Consider the following 17,507-nt stretch of genomic DNA (forward strand, 5'->3'; position numbering starts at 1 on the left):
TGGCCTCTCTTATGTCTCCGCATTAAACGATCCTAGAGTAACCCCTGTGCTCCTCACAAGCCAATCATCTTGCTAGATGTTTAAGCCCCGTATTGCCTGCTCTCTCCCTGTAGACCATCTCCCTGACTTGGTGGCCCCTGTTCCGGGACTCCCTCTTCTACTTATTCTCAGTGGTAGCCCTCATCCTGGTGAGAGCGACATAACCCTTTGCATATGTGTTATTTTGTAATCATTACTACACAGAATGGGATGTACCATTCAGCCGTGCGTGTGTGTTTGTCGATGCCATTAATGTTATTTTCAGTGTTGGGGATGTGACCCACAAAATGAATCTATTACAGACACATGTGGGTAGTTCAGGTCCAGAATGTGTAAATACAGACCAAGGTGCATATCACACTGACGTATACCAAACCATTTGGTGTCCTTAGCTAACTGAATTTAATAAACATAAAGATACACAAGTTTATACAGATTTCTAACTTTTGGGCGTCACAAAAGTTCAGGCATCCCATTGATATTTTAGGCGCACTAACTAATCTGCTTAACAAATTGTGGGCGTAAATATACGTCCGTACAGTGCCGAAAAACTAGAGTCCGGCCAAATGATTTGCCCGTCATCTGAAGCCTTGGTGATTATTGCACATGCGAGATATAATATCAATGTGATATCGCCCAACCCAAGGGTGCAGTAGATGGTAGAGGATATATATGAGCTTCATGCTGTCTCGTGTTTCCATAGGTGGTCTATGACGGGAGGGTGGTCTGGTGAGTATTGTCGCCGAGCTCTCGTTGGGTGTAAAGACGGTTGGGGGCGGGTAATGCCCCATCCAAGAGAGCCATTTGCGGATACAGGAGTCGACGCCCCCACACCCGCCCGTTCACAGCCTCCATGTTTGACCATCCTCTGTTTCACCCCCCCCCCCACCCCCATCATAGGTGGGAATCTGTGCTGCTGGTCACCATGTATGGCTTCTACATCCTCATCATGAAGTGAGCGCCCAATCATTTACAGCCACACACTTAGGGGTGGGGCAGTGGGAGGAGCAAAGGATAGTGGGCTGGCCAGAGGGGCCGTGGGGGCGGGATTAAGGGAATGCTCTCATTGGTAGTTTTGTATCATGTGATCCAGTGGTCAGCAGGCATCATCTGAGCTTCTTGAAGCCACACTAAGGTCTCACCCTGCATCTCGACTGTAGCATATATAGCCTTTTTTCACGCAAACCAAACTGGGTGTAACAAACACACAAACACAAAAAATGGAACATTAGTGGTTAAGGAACTGGCTTTATGAGCAGCTGTGAACACAAATGTGGCATTTGTTGTGCCTTTGACAGGTACATTAAGATGCTTCAGTAAAGATCCATCTGTATAAACACCTTTCATATGCTGATGAGCTACATTAATAGCATATGCCTCCCTACTTAAAAGTCTAACGTGTTCCTGGAAATTTTGTACATTTGACACACAATTACTCCTTATTTCAAAGAGAAAATTTTAAGCACAAAATTTAATGAGATGAGAATCTATGGAGAGCAATGGAAGCAGTGATGCAGAGATAGCTACTGCGGACCAGAACAGGGCTCGGTGATGCTAGCGGACATTGTTTATCGGGAGGGAGACTGACGTGCGTGTCTGTTTATCCGTGGCGTGAACCGCACCTTTTAGGTTCAACAGCAGGATCTTTGGGATCGCGGAGCAGCACTGCGGGAGACCCGGCTCGTCCTGCGGGGGGAGCGACCTGCAGGATGATGGCGTGACAGCCGACAGGGGGGCCAACGGCGACTTCTCCTCCATCCTGCTGAGGAAAGGTAGGCGTGACGGCGGTCGAGGGTTCGGCATCATTAGCGCGGCAGATATCCGCCGGCTGACGGGCGTTCCCCCCTCGGCCAGCAGGGGGCGAGTCGGCGGCCGAGGCCCCTGTGGTGATGGTGGACGAGCTCCTTAGAGCACACCCCCGGCAGATCTCCTTCTCCGAGGCCAGCATGCGTGTGATGATCACAGGCCACTTCTGCCCGCGCACCCGCCTGGTCATGGCCAGCCGCCTACTCATCAATGAGGTCAGCAGGGGGCGCCATAGTTAGTGGAACTGTAGTACTCTGGTAGTAAGTTTTAGTATAGTTATTAGTATAGTAGTGCCGCAGTAGTTAAGGGACTGAAGCTCTCATCGCAGGAAACATATTCCTTTATGAACTAGGTTTCTTAAATACTTACAATATACATTATGTTGCTGTGTAGGTTAATAAAAATGTAAAAGGTAAAACCAATAAGCTTGTGAAAAAATAGACGATATAACTCATCATAATTCAGACCAAACCTGTAATAAAGATGAATGGATGGGGCTAAAAATATTGTAAATACATTTTTTTCAAAGACAAAAATGTATCAGTGCTGATGTTGGAAGCGAGGGGTTGATGGAGTGTTTTTCTGCTGTTTTTGGAACAAGAAAAAAAAAACTATTCAGGGATTTTGGCACTGACGTGAGGATTTGCAGAAAGTGTTCCTTCATTGCTGTCTGACGCCCTGCAGCATTTTTTTTGGGGGGGGGGGGGGGCAGTTGTGGGATTGTGTTAGACCCAAACTGAACATTCCTGGAATGCGCTGGAAGCATCAGACAGCAACGAAAAGAAAAGGTTTTAGAACCCTTGGTCGTATAATGCTCCACCCGAATGCTGTTCTCTCTTTCCCTGTCACTACGGCAACAGAGGCAGCGGCTGTCCCGGAACTCTGCGACCGGCAATGGGGGGGTCGTCGCAGCCAAGGGTGTAAACCAGGGGGGCGGAGGCGGCAGCCTCCCAGAGGCTGCGAGGCAGCCTCCAGAAGAGGCAGGGGATGCGGAGAGGGCCCAGAGCAGATCGAAGGAGGAGTTGGTTGCCGAGGGCAATGGAGGGCCTGTGGAGGCAGAGGAACATGATGAACAAGAGGAACTGTTCAGCCCCTTTAAGATTCCCAGTGAGTGTCACACTGGGGGGGTCAGCCCTGCCGGCGTGATGCTGCGGGGCTGTCAATGGTAGCTGGGTAGGCGGCTGCCTTTCTGGGAGCTACATGGACATTACATGTGACACTGGTGACATTTTCCATTGTCCCACACAACACTCTGTGTGCTACCTGTGACAAGGGAGGCCGTTCACTATTTCCCGAAATTCAGATCTCTGCAGATTCCCGTTCAAATAGATAAGAAACACTTTCATTTTAAAGGGTCACATTTTGCTTAGTGTCTTATGCACTACTGTGGTAGTAAGTTATAGTATAGTGATTTCTATAGCCTATTAAAATAGTTAATAGTATAGTACAAAAGGGTCACATTTTGCTGAGTGTCTTATGCAGTGCTGTGGTAGTAAGTTTTAGTATAGTGATTAGTATAGCCTATTAAAATAATTATTAGTGTAATACGAAACGGTCACATTTTGCTGAATGTCTTTTGTAGTGCTGTGGTAGTAAGTTTTAGTATAGCGATTAGTGTAGCATATTAGAATAGCTTAGTATAGTAAGAAAACACCATGGGAAAAAAAAAATGTTTTGTGTTATTTTCATGTGACAGGGCCAAAGGATACTTAAGTTGCATGACCTTTGCATGACTGTGTGCACTCCCCACCACAGGAGGGCGCTGTGATTGCATAAAGTGGCTGGTGTCCTGGCCCCTCAGGCTGCTGCTCTACTGCACTGTGCCCAACTGCGTGGTCCCGCGATGGCGCCGCTGGTTCATGGTCACCTTCGTGACCTCCACGCTGTGGATCGCAGTCTTCTCCTACCTCATGGTGTGGATGGTAAGAGGGCTCCGTCGGACGGCTCTGCCCAGGGTCGTCTGGCCTGTACCAAGGATTCAGCGTACAAAGATGGTTTAAACTAATCCATGTGGAAAGTACATATGCAATATGTACATATGCATATGCAACCTGTCAGGACTGGGAATATAGAGGAGTAACATGCTATCATATGGTTAGATTTCCTTCTGGTCTGCAGACCTCCGTATGTTATTTAAAACTAGCCAACCACATAACAACATAGCAAAGAGCTTATTAGTATTCTTGAATCTGATTGGTTAGAAGGATGTTGCTTCATTTTCTATAACCACGCAAGTAGTGCCAGCCAGGCGAATCACAGTAGTGAATCAGTGTGCGATCTTTAATTCTAATTAACATCAGGGTGTACTCACACTTGGCCTGGCGGCCTTGTACCCTGGCTAAGCACGGTTGTTTCCCCCGTGCGCCCCCTGCTGGCCTGCGCTCACATTGCGGTTAATGTTAAGTTAAATCTTAATTATTCATAGTTATACTATAAAGTTTACAGTTCGACCATGAATGTTTTATAGTAGAACTGTGAAGTCTTGTTTTACTTTGAAGTTCACCGTCACCCGTTCTGCTGTTTAATAATTCTGACAGTGAAGTTTAGGGTTTGTAGGTTTCACAGTAGAAACATGAAAAGTCTGCCAATTCACTGTAAAAAATTCAAGGTGAAACTGTGAAAGTACATAGTAAAACTGTCAAGCAAGTTTACAGTTTTACTATGAAATTGCACAGTGCATTTTTTCCTGGGTGATGACATGTGGCCTTCTTATAGATTTGGAGTTTGCAATGCAGTGGAAACTGAATGTTTAATCGTTGGCAGAAGAAAGTAGTTCTACTAATAAATGTGTTTTCGGCTCTTAAACGTGAAAAATATTGTCTTTAGGTGTGAACCTGTAAGCCGAATGTGTAGTAACTGTGCATCATACATTTTTAAATGCACTACTTGGACGAGCAGGTCCAAAAATGGTGTGATATTTGAAGACAGGCCAGATATTGTGGAGTAAAACTCACTGGTGTTTATTCACCAGTACACCCGGGGTCCTAAAAATGGCAACTGAGAGAAATAATTGGCGTTTGAGATGCAGGCATTGTCACGGACACCTAAAGGTTTTAATGAGGGCCAGTGACGGCACGGCCTGTGTCTCTGCAGGTCACCATCATCAGTCTCACACTCGACATCCCCGACTTCATTATGGGCATCACCTTCCTGGCCGCCGGCACAAGCGTGCCCGACTGCATGGCCAGCCTCATAGTCGCCCGCCAAGGTGCCTGCATTTTTTTTTTCTAATCTTTCAGCATTTTTTGTGTTATCTTGTCATGTTTTTCTCCACTCACTATTTGCCCTCTATACTGACACCAAGCTTTCTATGTGGATCTGGTGCCACGCAGGTGGTCCCTGCAGATGTCAGCATGATTCAGAGGAATTATGGGTAAATGATGGGCAATTAATAGTTACAAAGATGGTCCTTTAGGCTCCGTTTGGTGCATCAAGGACACTGGACTCCATGAAGCATTGCATGATACCAGTTACATGATTTCAGGATTTTACATTCAGTTTACTTGTATCCTGACGAAACCAGCAATTCCTTTTCATCTTCTGTAGAGGACGGTATGTTTTTTTGCTCATATCTCTTTGGGCTTTAAGATGACATCACACGTGACATCACACGCGTGGGATCTTGCCAACTTCCTCCTCATGTCAAATTAAAATTTTAATCGATATTAAAACAAAAAACTTTTTTCCTTGGATCTCAGGTAGACATAAAATAAACTGCTTGTGGTGATGCATAATTCTTGAAATTAACATTGTGATCTGTGTCTATAGTAACGCACTACAACAAAATACATTTGTAAAAAGCATATATAAAAATCAGTCTTTTTTGAAGGTCAGCATTTGCCTTCCTTGTCTCCCTGTTGTCCCCGGTCCCCGGGATCCAGGCCTGGGGGACATGGCAGTGTCCAACTCTATAGGAAGCAACATCTTCGACATTCTCCTGGGGCTGGGCTTTCCCTGGGTATTACGCACCCTGGTGGTAGATTATGGAACAGCAGTAGGTACCATCGTCTCCTTGCGTGATTCCTTTATCTCCCTTCTTCCTCCGATTTTTCTTCATCTTGTGTTTACATTTTTTAATTCAGTGATTGCTTCTTAAGGGATGCATACTCAGAGTGGGAAAAAAAACTTGTCAATACAAATAATGTTGTAGAATCCAGAGGGTAATTTATTTCTGTTCTACTTCTCTTCATTTTCACACACTGGTGCTGAAGCATCTCACATTTCCATGTCATGAGAGAGAAAGAGAGAGAGAGAGAGTTTAGTCTGGTGGACAATTAGCTGCTGTCGAATAGAGTGGCGTCTCTACGCTCTCTGAGCGTAACGTTAACTGAGATGCCCACAGTTAACACCTGCTTCGTTCTTCCTGTGTGACGACTTTCCGTTCCTCTGCGTCGAATCGCCCGTCAGTCTAAAAATACATCGCACTCCTCTTTTTAAAGTTTCTCATATTCATTCATCACTTCCAGTAATGACATTAATTTTATTCTGCATTGTATTCACAAAACACATACGAAGAATTACGTTTATGCCTCGTTTTGGAAAATATTGGGCATTTGCATAGAAATGAGCTAGTAACTGGACTGAATAAGAAAGAGCGGATCAGTTAGGCCAATGCGAGACAGAACCCTAATCCTGGGATGGAGAGATGGGGGATGATTGGTGAACCACAAAACATGGTGCTCAACAGGCTTGTAGTGCTGTAAGCCTTAAGGCAGTTTGTTTATTGCTGTTTAGACCTTAATTGGGTCGGATCTCATGCTTACGGCTTAGTCTTGGCATGTTGTCTCTCTGCCATTGTAGGTTTCCATCAAGAACAAGGGGTTGGTATACTCCGTGATCCTCCTCCTGGCGTCTGTCTTTCTTACGGTAAGTTTCGCTGGCGCCCGTCAGCTCGCCCAGGTCATGGGTAAAGAGGTGCGAAGGTTTCAACGCGTTTCCATGGCGACTCTTTCCCAAAACACTAAGCGCGCCGCGCGACGGTCATCCCCGTGAAGCGCGGTGAGATGTCGACAGTAGGGGGCAGCAGAGTCACGGCTGGGTGTCAAAAAAGCTAGAGTTTCGCCGTTTCAAGCCCAAGCCTCAATATCTTCACAGCGTCACTTAAAATGGATTTTCGTAATTTATGTGATTACCTTGTGAGATGCAGGACAGGGATTCAGCTTTGGGGGGCGCTAGTGAGATTTCATTTGTAGTAACCTCAGCATAACTTCCATGCTTGTGTAGCTGAATTAGTATCAGTTGAATGACCTTTTCTATGATGCCCCTACATCCCCCCATCTGTCCCTTCCCCACTCTCTTTTCCTTTTCTGGTTTCATTCCCATAATTCAATGTTTTTCCCTCCTTTGTAACCCCCTCTTCATCCCTGCCCCCCTGTACGTGCTTTACACTGAACCTGCCACTCATCCTCATATGTCTCCATGGAAACCCCCCCCCCCCCTCCCCAGGTGTCAAGTGTCCATCTGAACCACTGGAAGCTGGACCGCCGCCTAGGCTTTGGCTTGCTCTTCCTCTACGCCATCTTCATCCTTTGCTCCATCATCCTGAACGTACAGTTATGACGTGGCGATCGGGACGGCGTCAAGGAACGGAGCCCCGTTCCCAACATATAGGGGGCGTCTGTGCTCATACGGACGCATCGGCATGGACACAACCGGGACCCAGCATCTCTGTGTCACCTCATGAGAGCAGACTGACCTGGAGCGGCTACCAAAAGACGCTCCAGCGGGCCAGCAGGCTGGTCTGGGCTGCTGTGGCTGAATGTGGGGCAGGTTCTGGTCCTTCGACCCCAATGAGATTTTTTCAGTCTGACATCACATTGTGGCAGGAATCCTTAATAAGAGGATCATGAAGAAATTTTTATGTTTCAGACACTTACCTCAACTCAATAATGGCTGACAGATTAGGTCAGACTGCTTACGAACATGGGCGCCGGTAGGTCCAATCACTTGGGGCTATTGCCCCAAGAATTTTAGCCCCAATGCCAACAAAAAAAGTCAAACCCCGTGTAAACTTGACTTAGTCCCTGATGTGTTAAATAGAAACGCCCCTGCTGATGAATATTACCAGAGGTGGGTAGTTCAGGTCCAAAAAGTAAAAATCCAGACCAGGATTTCGTTTCAACCAACCAGTTGAGTAATCTGTGACTGTGACTCTTTATACTGGTTGGTTGAAACAAAATCTTGGTCTGGATTTTTAATTTCTGGGCCTGAACTATTCACTTCTGAATATTACAGTATACAAAGTATTACAAACTAAACAAGCAAAACCCTTACACCCATTATAATCACATTTCATTTTTATATCTTTGATATTTGATAGATTTGTCTATATTTAGAGTGTTGGCACTTTCCATATATATATATATATATATATATATATGAGGTTCACTGTGTTTTGGTATAAAAAGTGTAAATCAAATGCCACTATATATTTATTTGTATGTCGTGTTTTAAAGACTGATTTATGTAAAACATATTGTGGGAAAGAGCCAAGATGATTGTTATTTTTAAATATATTGTTTTATTTTTGTGCTGTCTCTGCGAAATTTCCTTAAATATAATTCTGTCACATTAATACTTGTGCATTGTGAAATAAATTAGTGCAGCCACTGCAGTGAGGCAGAACACAGGTGTTACGTCAGGGTTAAGTGGCCCTTAATACCGATCACACCGATGTGGTGAAAACTCACTTTTTAAATGGAAAGTGTTTTTTTTCCTCAGTTATTGACCACTATAGCTAATGATAGTATTGAATTCTGTGGGGCAGAAGGAACAATGATTGGTTTAGAGAGATAACCAATCAAATTGTAGAGGAGGTGGGTCCAACCAAATAGATGTCTTGGTCCTGCCAGCTCTACTTGCTTGCACACACCTCTACAATCTGATTGGTTATCTCTCTAAACCAATCATTGTTCCTTCTGCCCTCAGAACATTTCTGTATAAGTAAAACTCCCAAGAGCAGTTCACACATCTGTGTTCCTGCCGAGTTAAATCTGGGTTAAACGGATTTAAACGGCGGAATTTGACCAGCCCCTTGCTGTCTTCAGGTTCAACTTATGAAATAACAAATCGAGCCCCCAAGCTCTTCCCTTCATGTGCACAAAGCGGCTTTTATGGTTTGAGTTGTTGGGTTTGTGCTAAACACACAAAACATAAGCACATAACTTGACCTGAATTTCTTCTGTAAATAGCTGACTTTATGATATTAAATGTAAAATATATGTCAGATGCGTGAACAGTCAGTCAGTGAAGGGTCCCTGTCAGGTGGATTAGATTTTTTCTTTGACATTTTCTGTTCCTGTACTTCTTGTTTACCAAATATTAAAAGACTGCAGAAAATAAAAAAGCTGATTCTTAGTAAGTCACATTGGGTTTTTCTGTCTGTCATGTGACAATAGTCATGTGACAATAGTCATGTGACAATAGTCATGTGACAATAGTCATGTGACAATAGTCATGTGACAATAGTCATGTGACAATAGTCATGTGACAGACAGAAAAAAGCTGATTCTTAGTTAATTGACGTTGGGTTTTTCTTTCTGTCATATGACTTGTCACATGACTACTGTGACATAACTTCTGTATCCATGTTAATTGGTGTTTAGTACGACGCTTGCAGATGTTTGTGCAATAAAACAGAGTGTGTGAAACTGCTTGGTATTGGTCCCGTGACATTTTGAATGTTTTGGAGGATGGTAAGCAGCGTGTTAAACTAAAACCTTAATAAACTATTGATTCCATCTTGCTCTCCATGAGATACAGACACATATATAAGTGACAACAAGCTCACCAGTAGCACCCATGGAGTTTGGGGGGCCGGCCACATAGGTCTCAGTCAAGGGCCCACAGGTGTGGCTATTCGGCCAAAGCCAGGTTTGAACCAGCAACCTTCTGATCAATAACACAGAGGCTTAGTCCACTGAGCCACACACCGTCCCCTTTCCGATGTGTCTCCAGTATTTACCTGATGGTCTTACATGGCTTTGAGGACAAACACATGCAGCGAACAAAGGAATAATAATAGGGAAATAAAAATACTCCAAACTCCGTAGCAGGGGCAAAAATAAATAAATTGCATGTTGGTTTTACAGAGCAGCAGTAGAGTCCCAGTCGCCGTGCCAACGCCATAGGTGACTCCCACAGCAGGACAATGGGGAGGTGACTCTGCCATTTGTGTAAGTGTGCTACGCCGGGGGAGGGGGGGGGGTTGTAGATAAATATAAACAAGAGGCCATGTTTGCCCTGCCGGGGGTTCATCATCAGTCAGGGAGACACTGTGCAGCCCCCTGCTCACTCCCCCAGGCACGGTAAGCCGCAGAGGCTGCGTGAGGTCCTCTTTGCCATTCTTGGAGAGGAGATGTGTGGTAAACATGCGCGTGCGGGTGAGAGAGAGGACTAGGCGGCAGTCGGGAGGCAGAGGATGATAAAACCACAACTATGCTACTTAAGTAAATAGATTGTTGCAGTGACACTGCACAGTGAGAGGGGTGGGGGATGGGGCAGGTGAACGATGCAGCACAGCTACGGGAATTTGTGCGACGGAGGCTTTATGTGCGCAGTGGCGTCTCGTACCGCTGCACGCTGCGTACCACGCGGACATACGTTATGATGTCACAAGGACAGTGTGCATTATGATGTCATAAAGCAGTCTGCAGCCAATCAGATGGGCCGAGGCTGCTGAATGCAGTTGCCATGGAGAATGAGGCCGGAAAGTGGCCGGGGGGCAGTCCGAATATGCGTTTCTCAAGGGCGGGTACAGACCCAGAGTCTAATCTGGGATGAGCCTGGGATTTTTTATCAAAAGTCAAAAGCTGTAAACATTATCTGTAACTGAGATGCATTCTCCCCACAAGGGGGCAAGGGGGGGCTGTGTCGGATGGCTTACATCACATGATAGCGGGTAGCAGTTTCCGTTGTTGACGTGCCTAACCTAATTTCATCCGGAAAAAAATCTGCTGTACAAAGGGAAAAATGCAATTGCTTTGGACAAATACATGGATTTGAATTCCCTTTTTTTGTCATCGTACACAGTACAATGAGATTCAATTCGAGGACAGTGCCTGGATGCCTCTGGATGCACCGCCATCTTCAAATACTGATCTCGATTAATAATAATAATTGTATGGATATTACAGAGCTACATTCGGTAGCAGGGTAAAAAAAAAACAAAAAACGGCCAAGCAAAGAATGTAGGAAGACGGCGATATCTAGGTCCGGCCCGACCCAGGGGTGTCGGTGGGGGCACGGATACAGGGGTCCAGCACTTGACAGGGGCCCTTGAGTACATAAAATTATACGTAACATTGGACGGGGCCCCTTATAGGCAGAATAAGCTGTTACCAAGGGCCCCCAAATTACCTGCGGAGGACGTGAAATTTTCTAGGTAGGGGCGACTCCTAAGTAAAGCTTTATCTGGGGCCCCTGGAAAGGTGGGGGCAGCCCTGATGATATCAGTAGATAAGTAGATCTACTATAGAGAGCAAAAGACCTACTAGGAGGTACCTAAGAAAAAAAGCTTCCAGACCCAGTGGGTGGGAATATTAGAAGCAGTCCATCATGTTTACAATTAATTTCTTTATTCGTTTTCGCCAGGCAGATAACTGACAGGTGCCAAACTGGATTTGGACACGCACAGGAATTCTAACTGGTGTCTTTAAAACGAACAAATAAACAAGCAGATGCCGTAAAGCGCAGAGACCAAAACTCACGGCACCAGCCTTGAACTAAAAGAGACACGCCCTCGGCATGGGCTTCCTGACGTGCCGGGTCGACTCACCGCTTCCCCGCAGTGCTGAATGCGTGTACAGCAGCGCAGTGTGCGTACCCGAGGGCGGGTGCCAGGGCGTCGATTGGCTGTCGGTGACTCCCGCTTGAGTGAAAGCAGAATGGGCTGCGGAGAAGCAGAGATTACCGTGTGTTTGCCCAGGCTGTCAGAGCGCACAGTCAGGTCCATACCGTGCCCCCCCATCTACGTCCACCGGGCCCCCATCCACTTAACAAACAACCTCCGAGATCCTGGCTAACTGGTCGACGGGAGCCCAAAGCCGGACTCTGACTCAGGAGTGAGTCATCAGCGTGGAGGGACTGGCGGGGGCGATGACTCCGTGCGAGCCACATCTGCCGGTGTGAAAGATATCCATGCCACGGCGTGTATATTTACCAAACCTTCACAGAGGAGGAACTAGTGGTTAATGTACGTTCCACATTTACAGGACGCCTCGCCGCGCACTCTTCCAAGCCCGGAAAAGGCGCAGGTGCCAGATGCAGATTCACACGGTCACGGTGAAGAAATGCAAGAGGAGGCGTCTCCGTTGCGGTCCCATGCGCTGAGCTCACGGACCGGTATCTTCTGCGCAAGCTGGATAAACAAATTTTGGCGGACAAGGAAATTTCATGCTGTAAAGCAGCATAGTGACGGAGATTCGAAAAGGATCAAGTTCCATAAGGAGATGTGTTACTTTGGATAAAAGTATTAGCTAAATAATAAATATATGACCAACAGAACTGTTCACCTAATAATATTAATGTCGCCCAATAATCCATCCATCCATCCTTCACAAAGTTTATACCATGTGGAGTTAGTTACTCTGGAGCATTTGGTCACTGGTAGGATGCAGAGGCCGTGTTAAGCCGGCACCTTGAAGTTCCGTACTTCTGGTACTTTTATGATGTACCAAAAGTCCGGTACCTGGTGCAGTGGAAAAGCAGCCTATGTGTGACCGTTGTCCTGGGGGACATGATTTCAAGCCACTGTATACCTGTATATGGACGACATGGCAACTGACTTGAACCACGTAAACCACACAATTTTGGCCCTTGAGAAGAAGATCAATGCCAAAACAGGAAGAACACTGAAGCGTTGGAGATGTGACCCTACTGAGCACCACAGCGTTAATCCGCATATAAACGCGAAAGGACCCTCTGGTAAACGTTACTCGGAAAGTTTGGCGGTATTGTAGCCGCCTGGAGGCCGGGTGGGCGGAGCTCTGCCGTTCCAGTGCCCCGGGTCCTGGATTTTTCCGGCTTCTTGTCGCTATGGCCTGCTGAAACAGGAGCGTGGCCGTCACCGACTCAGGGTGAAGGAAGACAGACCCCCTTCCCTCTTGCGACATCAAAAGGGATCCAGAGGGTAAGGAAAGCAGCCTCATTGGCATGCCTGCCACCCAACCCCCCTGGGTGCCAACCTGCCGTCCCTGTAAGTGGCAGTGCCACCATGCCACTGCGATCCGTTATGAGAAGCTCCTCCACGCCGCTTACAGGGGTGACACGGCACTGGCTGTCCACCGACGAGCAGCCGGATGTGAAAATACACACGCCAGTGTAACATTTTGTATCCCTTCGTGGGTAAGCATTGGGTTATCTGTGCCATTTTGGCCCCAGTCTGGACCATAGAAATCACAGTTTCATTCTATTATCATGGGGACACCAACAAACGCTGGATTAACTGAAGAGAAAATATGTCCACCTGTGTTGATGATACTCAAACCCTACCTTTAGCCATTAGCCACTACATGATTAGATTATACCACAATATCATACCAGGGAACCTTCATCCAGGGGGTCCTTGTCTTTTTGGGGGTACATAATTCATAAAGGGGGCAGCCTCATTATTAGCCAATGATGTGGTCTGAATCGGTGAGTGACAGATGAGGGGGCCAATCAGCTCTCAGCTCGTGCCCACATCCCCGTGGTTTCTCTCAATGCAGAGGAGCGCAACCAAAGCCTACCAGAGCAGACGTGAGGCCTGTAGCTTACTCATTAACTCACCCAACAAGTCGCTCTCAGCTTGTTAACAGCCAAAGGCAAACATGTGTCACCAATAACAGCCGCGAGAGGGCCACGCGGAAAACAGCGTTACGTCCGCTTACCATATGCTCCTCCACCCCACCCCACTCCCCCCCAGGACCGATCCCCACGGTCAGCGCTGTAACAGCCGTATCCTCACATTTTTGCCATCTCCCGAATCCTGAACTCACCTTTCTCCTGGCAGCCTTATCTCTTCCCAGTCAGCCACTTAATTTTATTATTATGCACACACACCCCAACCCCGGCCTCTTTTTTTTTAATCTTTGCCCGTGCAGGAGAAGCCATTTGTAAACATGACGGCAATTGCAAAAGAACCCCGTAATTAATTTCTCAGCTTCATTTCAATAAACAAATTTTTATAGTGTGTCCTGTACGATAAGGTGGCACTCAATATTTTTTTACAGCACTCCTAAAGCCATACGCCTAATTTTTATTTCCGCTGAGGACATTTTAAGCAAAGACAGGTTACGGGACGGCAGACACAAAATTAGTTTATATAAATACTAAACGGATTACGGGAAACGTGCGAAAATATTTTTCTGAAATGGTAGCGAAATTAATCCGGGTGTTATGGAGTGACGTGTCAAGGAAAAGTTTCGCGATCGTACTGACCCCGGTGCCTTCGAGGGGCTAAAAAAAAAACGACACCCCTCTTTTGCCTAACAAACCTCACATGCAAGGGACCATCCTTCCATCCGCACAGGCGCGGGCACCTAATTGCACCTCTAACCACGTGACAGCTGACGCGGTCCGCCCGGGATTTCCAGGATAATAAAGGTCTGCATGGTACCGATGTTTAACATACATACAATTATGTTTCGTTCGGTTTATTTTTATATAACACCCACGGCGATGTAGATGAACAATTAAAGTGATGCAATTAACGAAAACTCCAGGAGGCAATAGGACTAGAAGAAAAAAATAACATCCAACTCTCCTGGGCATGATAAACGTATACAAAATATAATTAGTCGGCCTACATCAACAAAGTAGATCTATTTCTAGATGGCTAAGTAAAGTATTTTCACATCAATCATATTGATGCTGAGAACAAATGTTTTAGAACCTGATTTTGATGTTAGTACTGTAATCATAAAGAACCAGTTCACATAATGCACTTTTTTTGTAACTAATAAATCCACATTCAGCAGCACAGAAACTTAGATACACTTTTGACAGGAGAGGTAAATTAAAAAGGAGCTATTTTAGGTAAAAAAATCTCCCAGCGTGCAAGTCAGATGTAAGTGTCGTAAGAGCTGTCACGACTCACCTTGAGAGTCAACCATCTTTTTTTTTTTGGCAAATCCTGCATTGTCTCTAGTGAGACCTTAGGAGCAGTTTTTCCTGTAATTGCTGTAGCTGTTCTGGAATCCAACTTCATACATTTTTGCCAGATTGCAGTGAACTCACACAATGAACGACTGCCAATCACCTCATCCAGTCCAGCTCAGAGCGGTCTTAATGTAGTACGACATGGTACTATTCGATATTTTTTAACATTGTAAACACTACAGACTGGCATCCCTGAATGTGCCATTTGTTTCGCAGTTGTGCTCCAGGGTCTATGCAACCCTGTATTAGATAAGCAGTTCTGAGATAGATGGATTAATAGGTTTAAAGGGGGGCTTACAGATTTGATTGCAATTAGAATGCAAAAGCGTGTGAATTAGAAATTCAGCTCGTTCCAAGAACAATGCATGACCAGGAAAATGTCAGGCAGAACAGAGGAGTCCTTTAAGGAATGTTGCTGTAAGCGGACATAAGGCTTCTCTGCAAAGGGACAAGCGCTGAAGAAAATGGCAGATTATTTGAATCATTACATGTCCCAACAGGAGGAAGAAATTAATTAGATTGTATGCCATTTAAATATGTTTAATTCTTAATGTTGTAGGGAATTCACCTGGGAGATCTGAGGCCATCTTCATAGTCTTGGGCAACTAAAAATATCTTTGTCTTGTTATAACAGCACATTAATGTCAGTATTTCCACCATCCATCCATTTTCTATAATCACTTGTCCTATGCAGGGTTCCGGGGGGTTCAGCGCATATCACAGAACCTACAGGCAAAAGGCAGGGAACAACCCAGGATGGGGTCCCAACCCATCTCAGGGCACACTCACCATTCACACCTATGGACAATTTGGTAACCGTAGCGTTTTTTTGGACTGTGGGGTGGGAAACCAGAAAACCTGCAGGAAATTCTATGACGACACGGGGAGAACATACAAACTCCACACACATGGAGCCAGGGCGGAGACTCGAACCCTGGTCCCAGAGGTGTGAGGAAACAGTGCGAACTACTGCACGCCTGTTATTTTTCACTGAACGTCTAAATTCAGTACAATGAACAATGCAACATTTGGCTGATGGGAGCTCTCCTTACACAAAAATGTTCTGAGGGCAGAATGGAAAATGATTGGTTCTGAGAGATTACCAATCAAATTGTAGAGGAGGTGGGTCCAAGCATAGGGGAGGCGAGACCAACCAATCAGATATCTTGGTCCCACCTCCTTTAGTCACAAGGACCTGCCTCCTCTACAGTTTGATTGGTAATCTCTCAGAACCAATCACTTTTCATTCTGACCTCAGAACATTTTTGTCTAAGTAAAACTACCAGGAGCCAATGTTTGAATACAAATGGTCGAGTTATCAGAACAATATTTAATGCACCTTCTATTCAGTTAAATTGTTACTAATCAAAACATATTCTTGTTTCTTGTTTAATAGACTGATTGTATTTATATACATAGGGGTGTATATCTATATATTCTCTCTAGAAATACAGTCATTTAGCCTATTAAAAAAACACTGCATCACATAGGCTATGCTTGTGTGCTTTTCCCAAATTTAAATTGCAATGATAAACTTGAACAATCCAAAGAACATAAACACAAATACATTTTTTTGGTATTACAATTATTTCTCCTAAAGAATTTAATGGATACTCAAGGGCTCACACAGTGAATATGATCCACGCTATCAGCTGCTAATGGGAAAGAAGTCGTCAGGAATCACGAATGTTTGGTATCCCACTGCTGAGTAACGCTTCGGGTATTCATTTTCAGGATACAGGCTATTTAAGCAGATATTCCTGAGCGAGTAACTGTACCTTGTTAAGATATGATGCAAGTTACTATAAATATGCCAACATAACACTGCTGATCACGATGAAAATATGGACATTTACAGAGCAACACGAACTTCCACAAATAAGCATTTCCGAAGGAATACCTCGTGCGTCGATCACAGATGCGCGTCTAACTTCGCAGTGAAACAACCACGTTTCTCCTCTGTAGCAACTTGCTGTTCCGTTTAGAAGTTCAGGGTGTCCCGTTTGCGTGTGGCTAGCCTTACGTTAAACAAAATAGAGGTGAATAAGAATACACCAAGCAAGACAAAAAGCTGAAACTATGTCCTGTGATAACTGACAAAAATATCAAAACTTCCAAAAAGTCCACGCATACAGTGTAGACCTATTCTGATTCACTACTTTTTAAATGCACTCTGTTAAAGTACAGAGATAATCGAATAGAACCATCCGATTATCGATTTCAGCTGTTTGTTTGTTATAAATCGTGTTTTAATTGCATTGCTTGAGATTGCCCTGGAGTTGATTTGATAAATACGCATTGCGTGTTATTCATTTACATTCGGGCGATTTTATTATTACCGCATGTGGAGGTCGGTCGTCGTAAACTAGATCCTTAAGCGTATAAGTGGTCTGGGATGCTTCGGGGCTTCACAGACACCTGTGCGCGTTGCTGGGGGACGTTGGGTTAAGCCGAGCTGTTAGAGGGGGTGTTAGATCCTTTTCAGGTCTTCATTCACAGGCAGTTTTTTTCCTGCAGACACGTTC

The 17,507-nt window shown here is 45.2% G+C and overlaps 1 protein-coding gene and 1 long non-coding RNA gene across 3 annotated transcripts in view; one reads left to right on the forward strand and one right to left on the reverse strand.

Moving 5' to 3' along the window:
• Window positions 1-9,494, forward strand: part of LOC111839582 (sodium/potassium/calcium exchanger 3-like) — a 26,954-nt gene extending 17,460 nt beyond the window's left edge. Inside the window, exons 7-17 of one of the 2 annotated variants that reach the window (XM_072706548.1) lie at window positions 114-188; window positions 743-768; window positions 940-993; window positions 1,669-1,811; window positions 1,897-2,060; window positions 2,706-2,952; window positions 3,601-3,767; window positions 4,939-5,053; window positions 5,727-5,839; window positions 6,646-6,711; window positions 7,291-9,494. In XM_072706548.1, coding sequence (XP_072562649.1) covers window positions 114-188; window positions 743-768; window positions 940-993; window positions 1,669-1,811; window positions 1,897-2,060; window positions 2,706-2,952; window positions 3,601-3,767; window positions 4,939-5,053; window positions 5,727-5,839; window positions 6,646-6,711; window positions 7,291-7,404 — 1,284 coding nt within the window. In that variant the 3' untranslated portion in view covers window positions 7,405-9,494. Of the gene's footprint in view, window positions 1-113; window positions 189-742; window positions 769-939; window positions 994-1,668; window positions 1,812-1,893; window positions 2,061-2,705; window positions 2,953-3,600; window positions 3,768-4,938; window positions 5,054-5,726; window positions 5,840-6,645; window positions 6,712-7,290 lie in introns of both variants that reach the window. The other variant, XM_023803648.2, reaches the window with a different exon arrangement.
• Window positions 2,780-17,451, reverse strand: LOC140582266 (uncharacterized). The gene is made up of 4 exons (XR_011985193.1): window positions 17,322-17,451; window positions 16,883-17,000; window positions 3,569-3,810; window positions 2,780-2,892 (listed from the first exon to the last, which is right to left on the reverse strand). It is a non-coding gene; the product is annotated as an uncharacterized lncRNA (long non-coding RNA).
• Between the last annotated feature and the right edge of the window lie 56 nt (window positions 17,452-17,507).

Source organism: Paramormyrops kingsleyae, chromosome 24 (assembly GCF_048594095.1).
Source record: "Paramormyrops kingsleyae isolate MSU_618 chromosome 24, PKINGS_0.4, whole genome shotgun sequence".
Classification (NCBI taxonomy): Eukaryota; Metazoa; Chordata; class Actinopteri; order Osteoglossiformes; family Mormyridae; genus Paramormyrops; species Paramormyrops kingsleyae.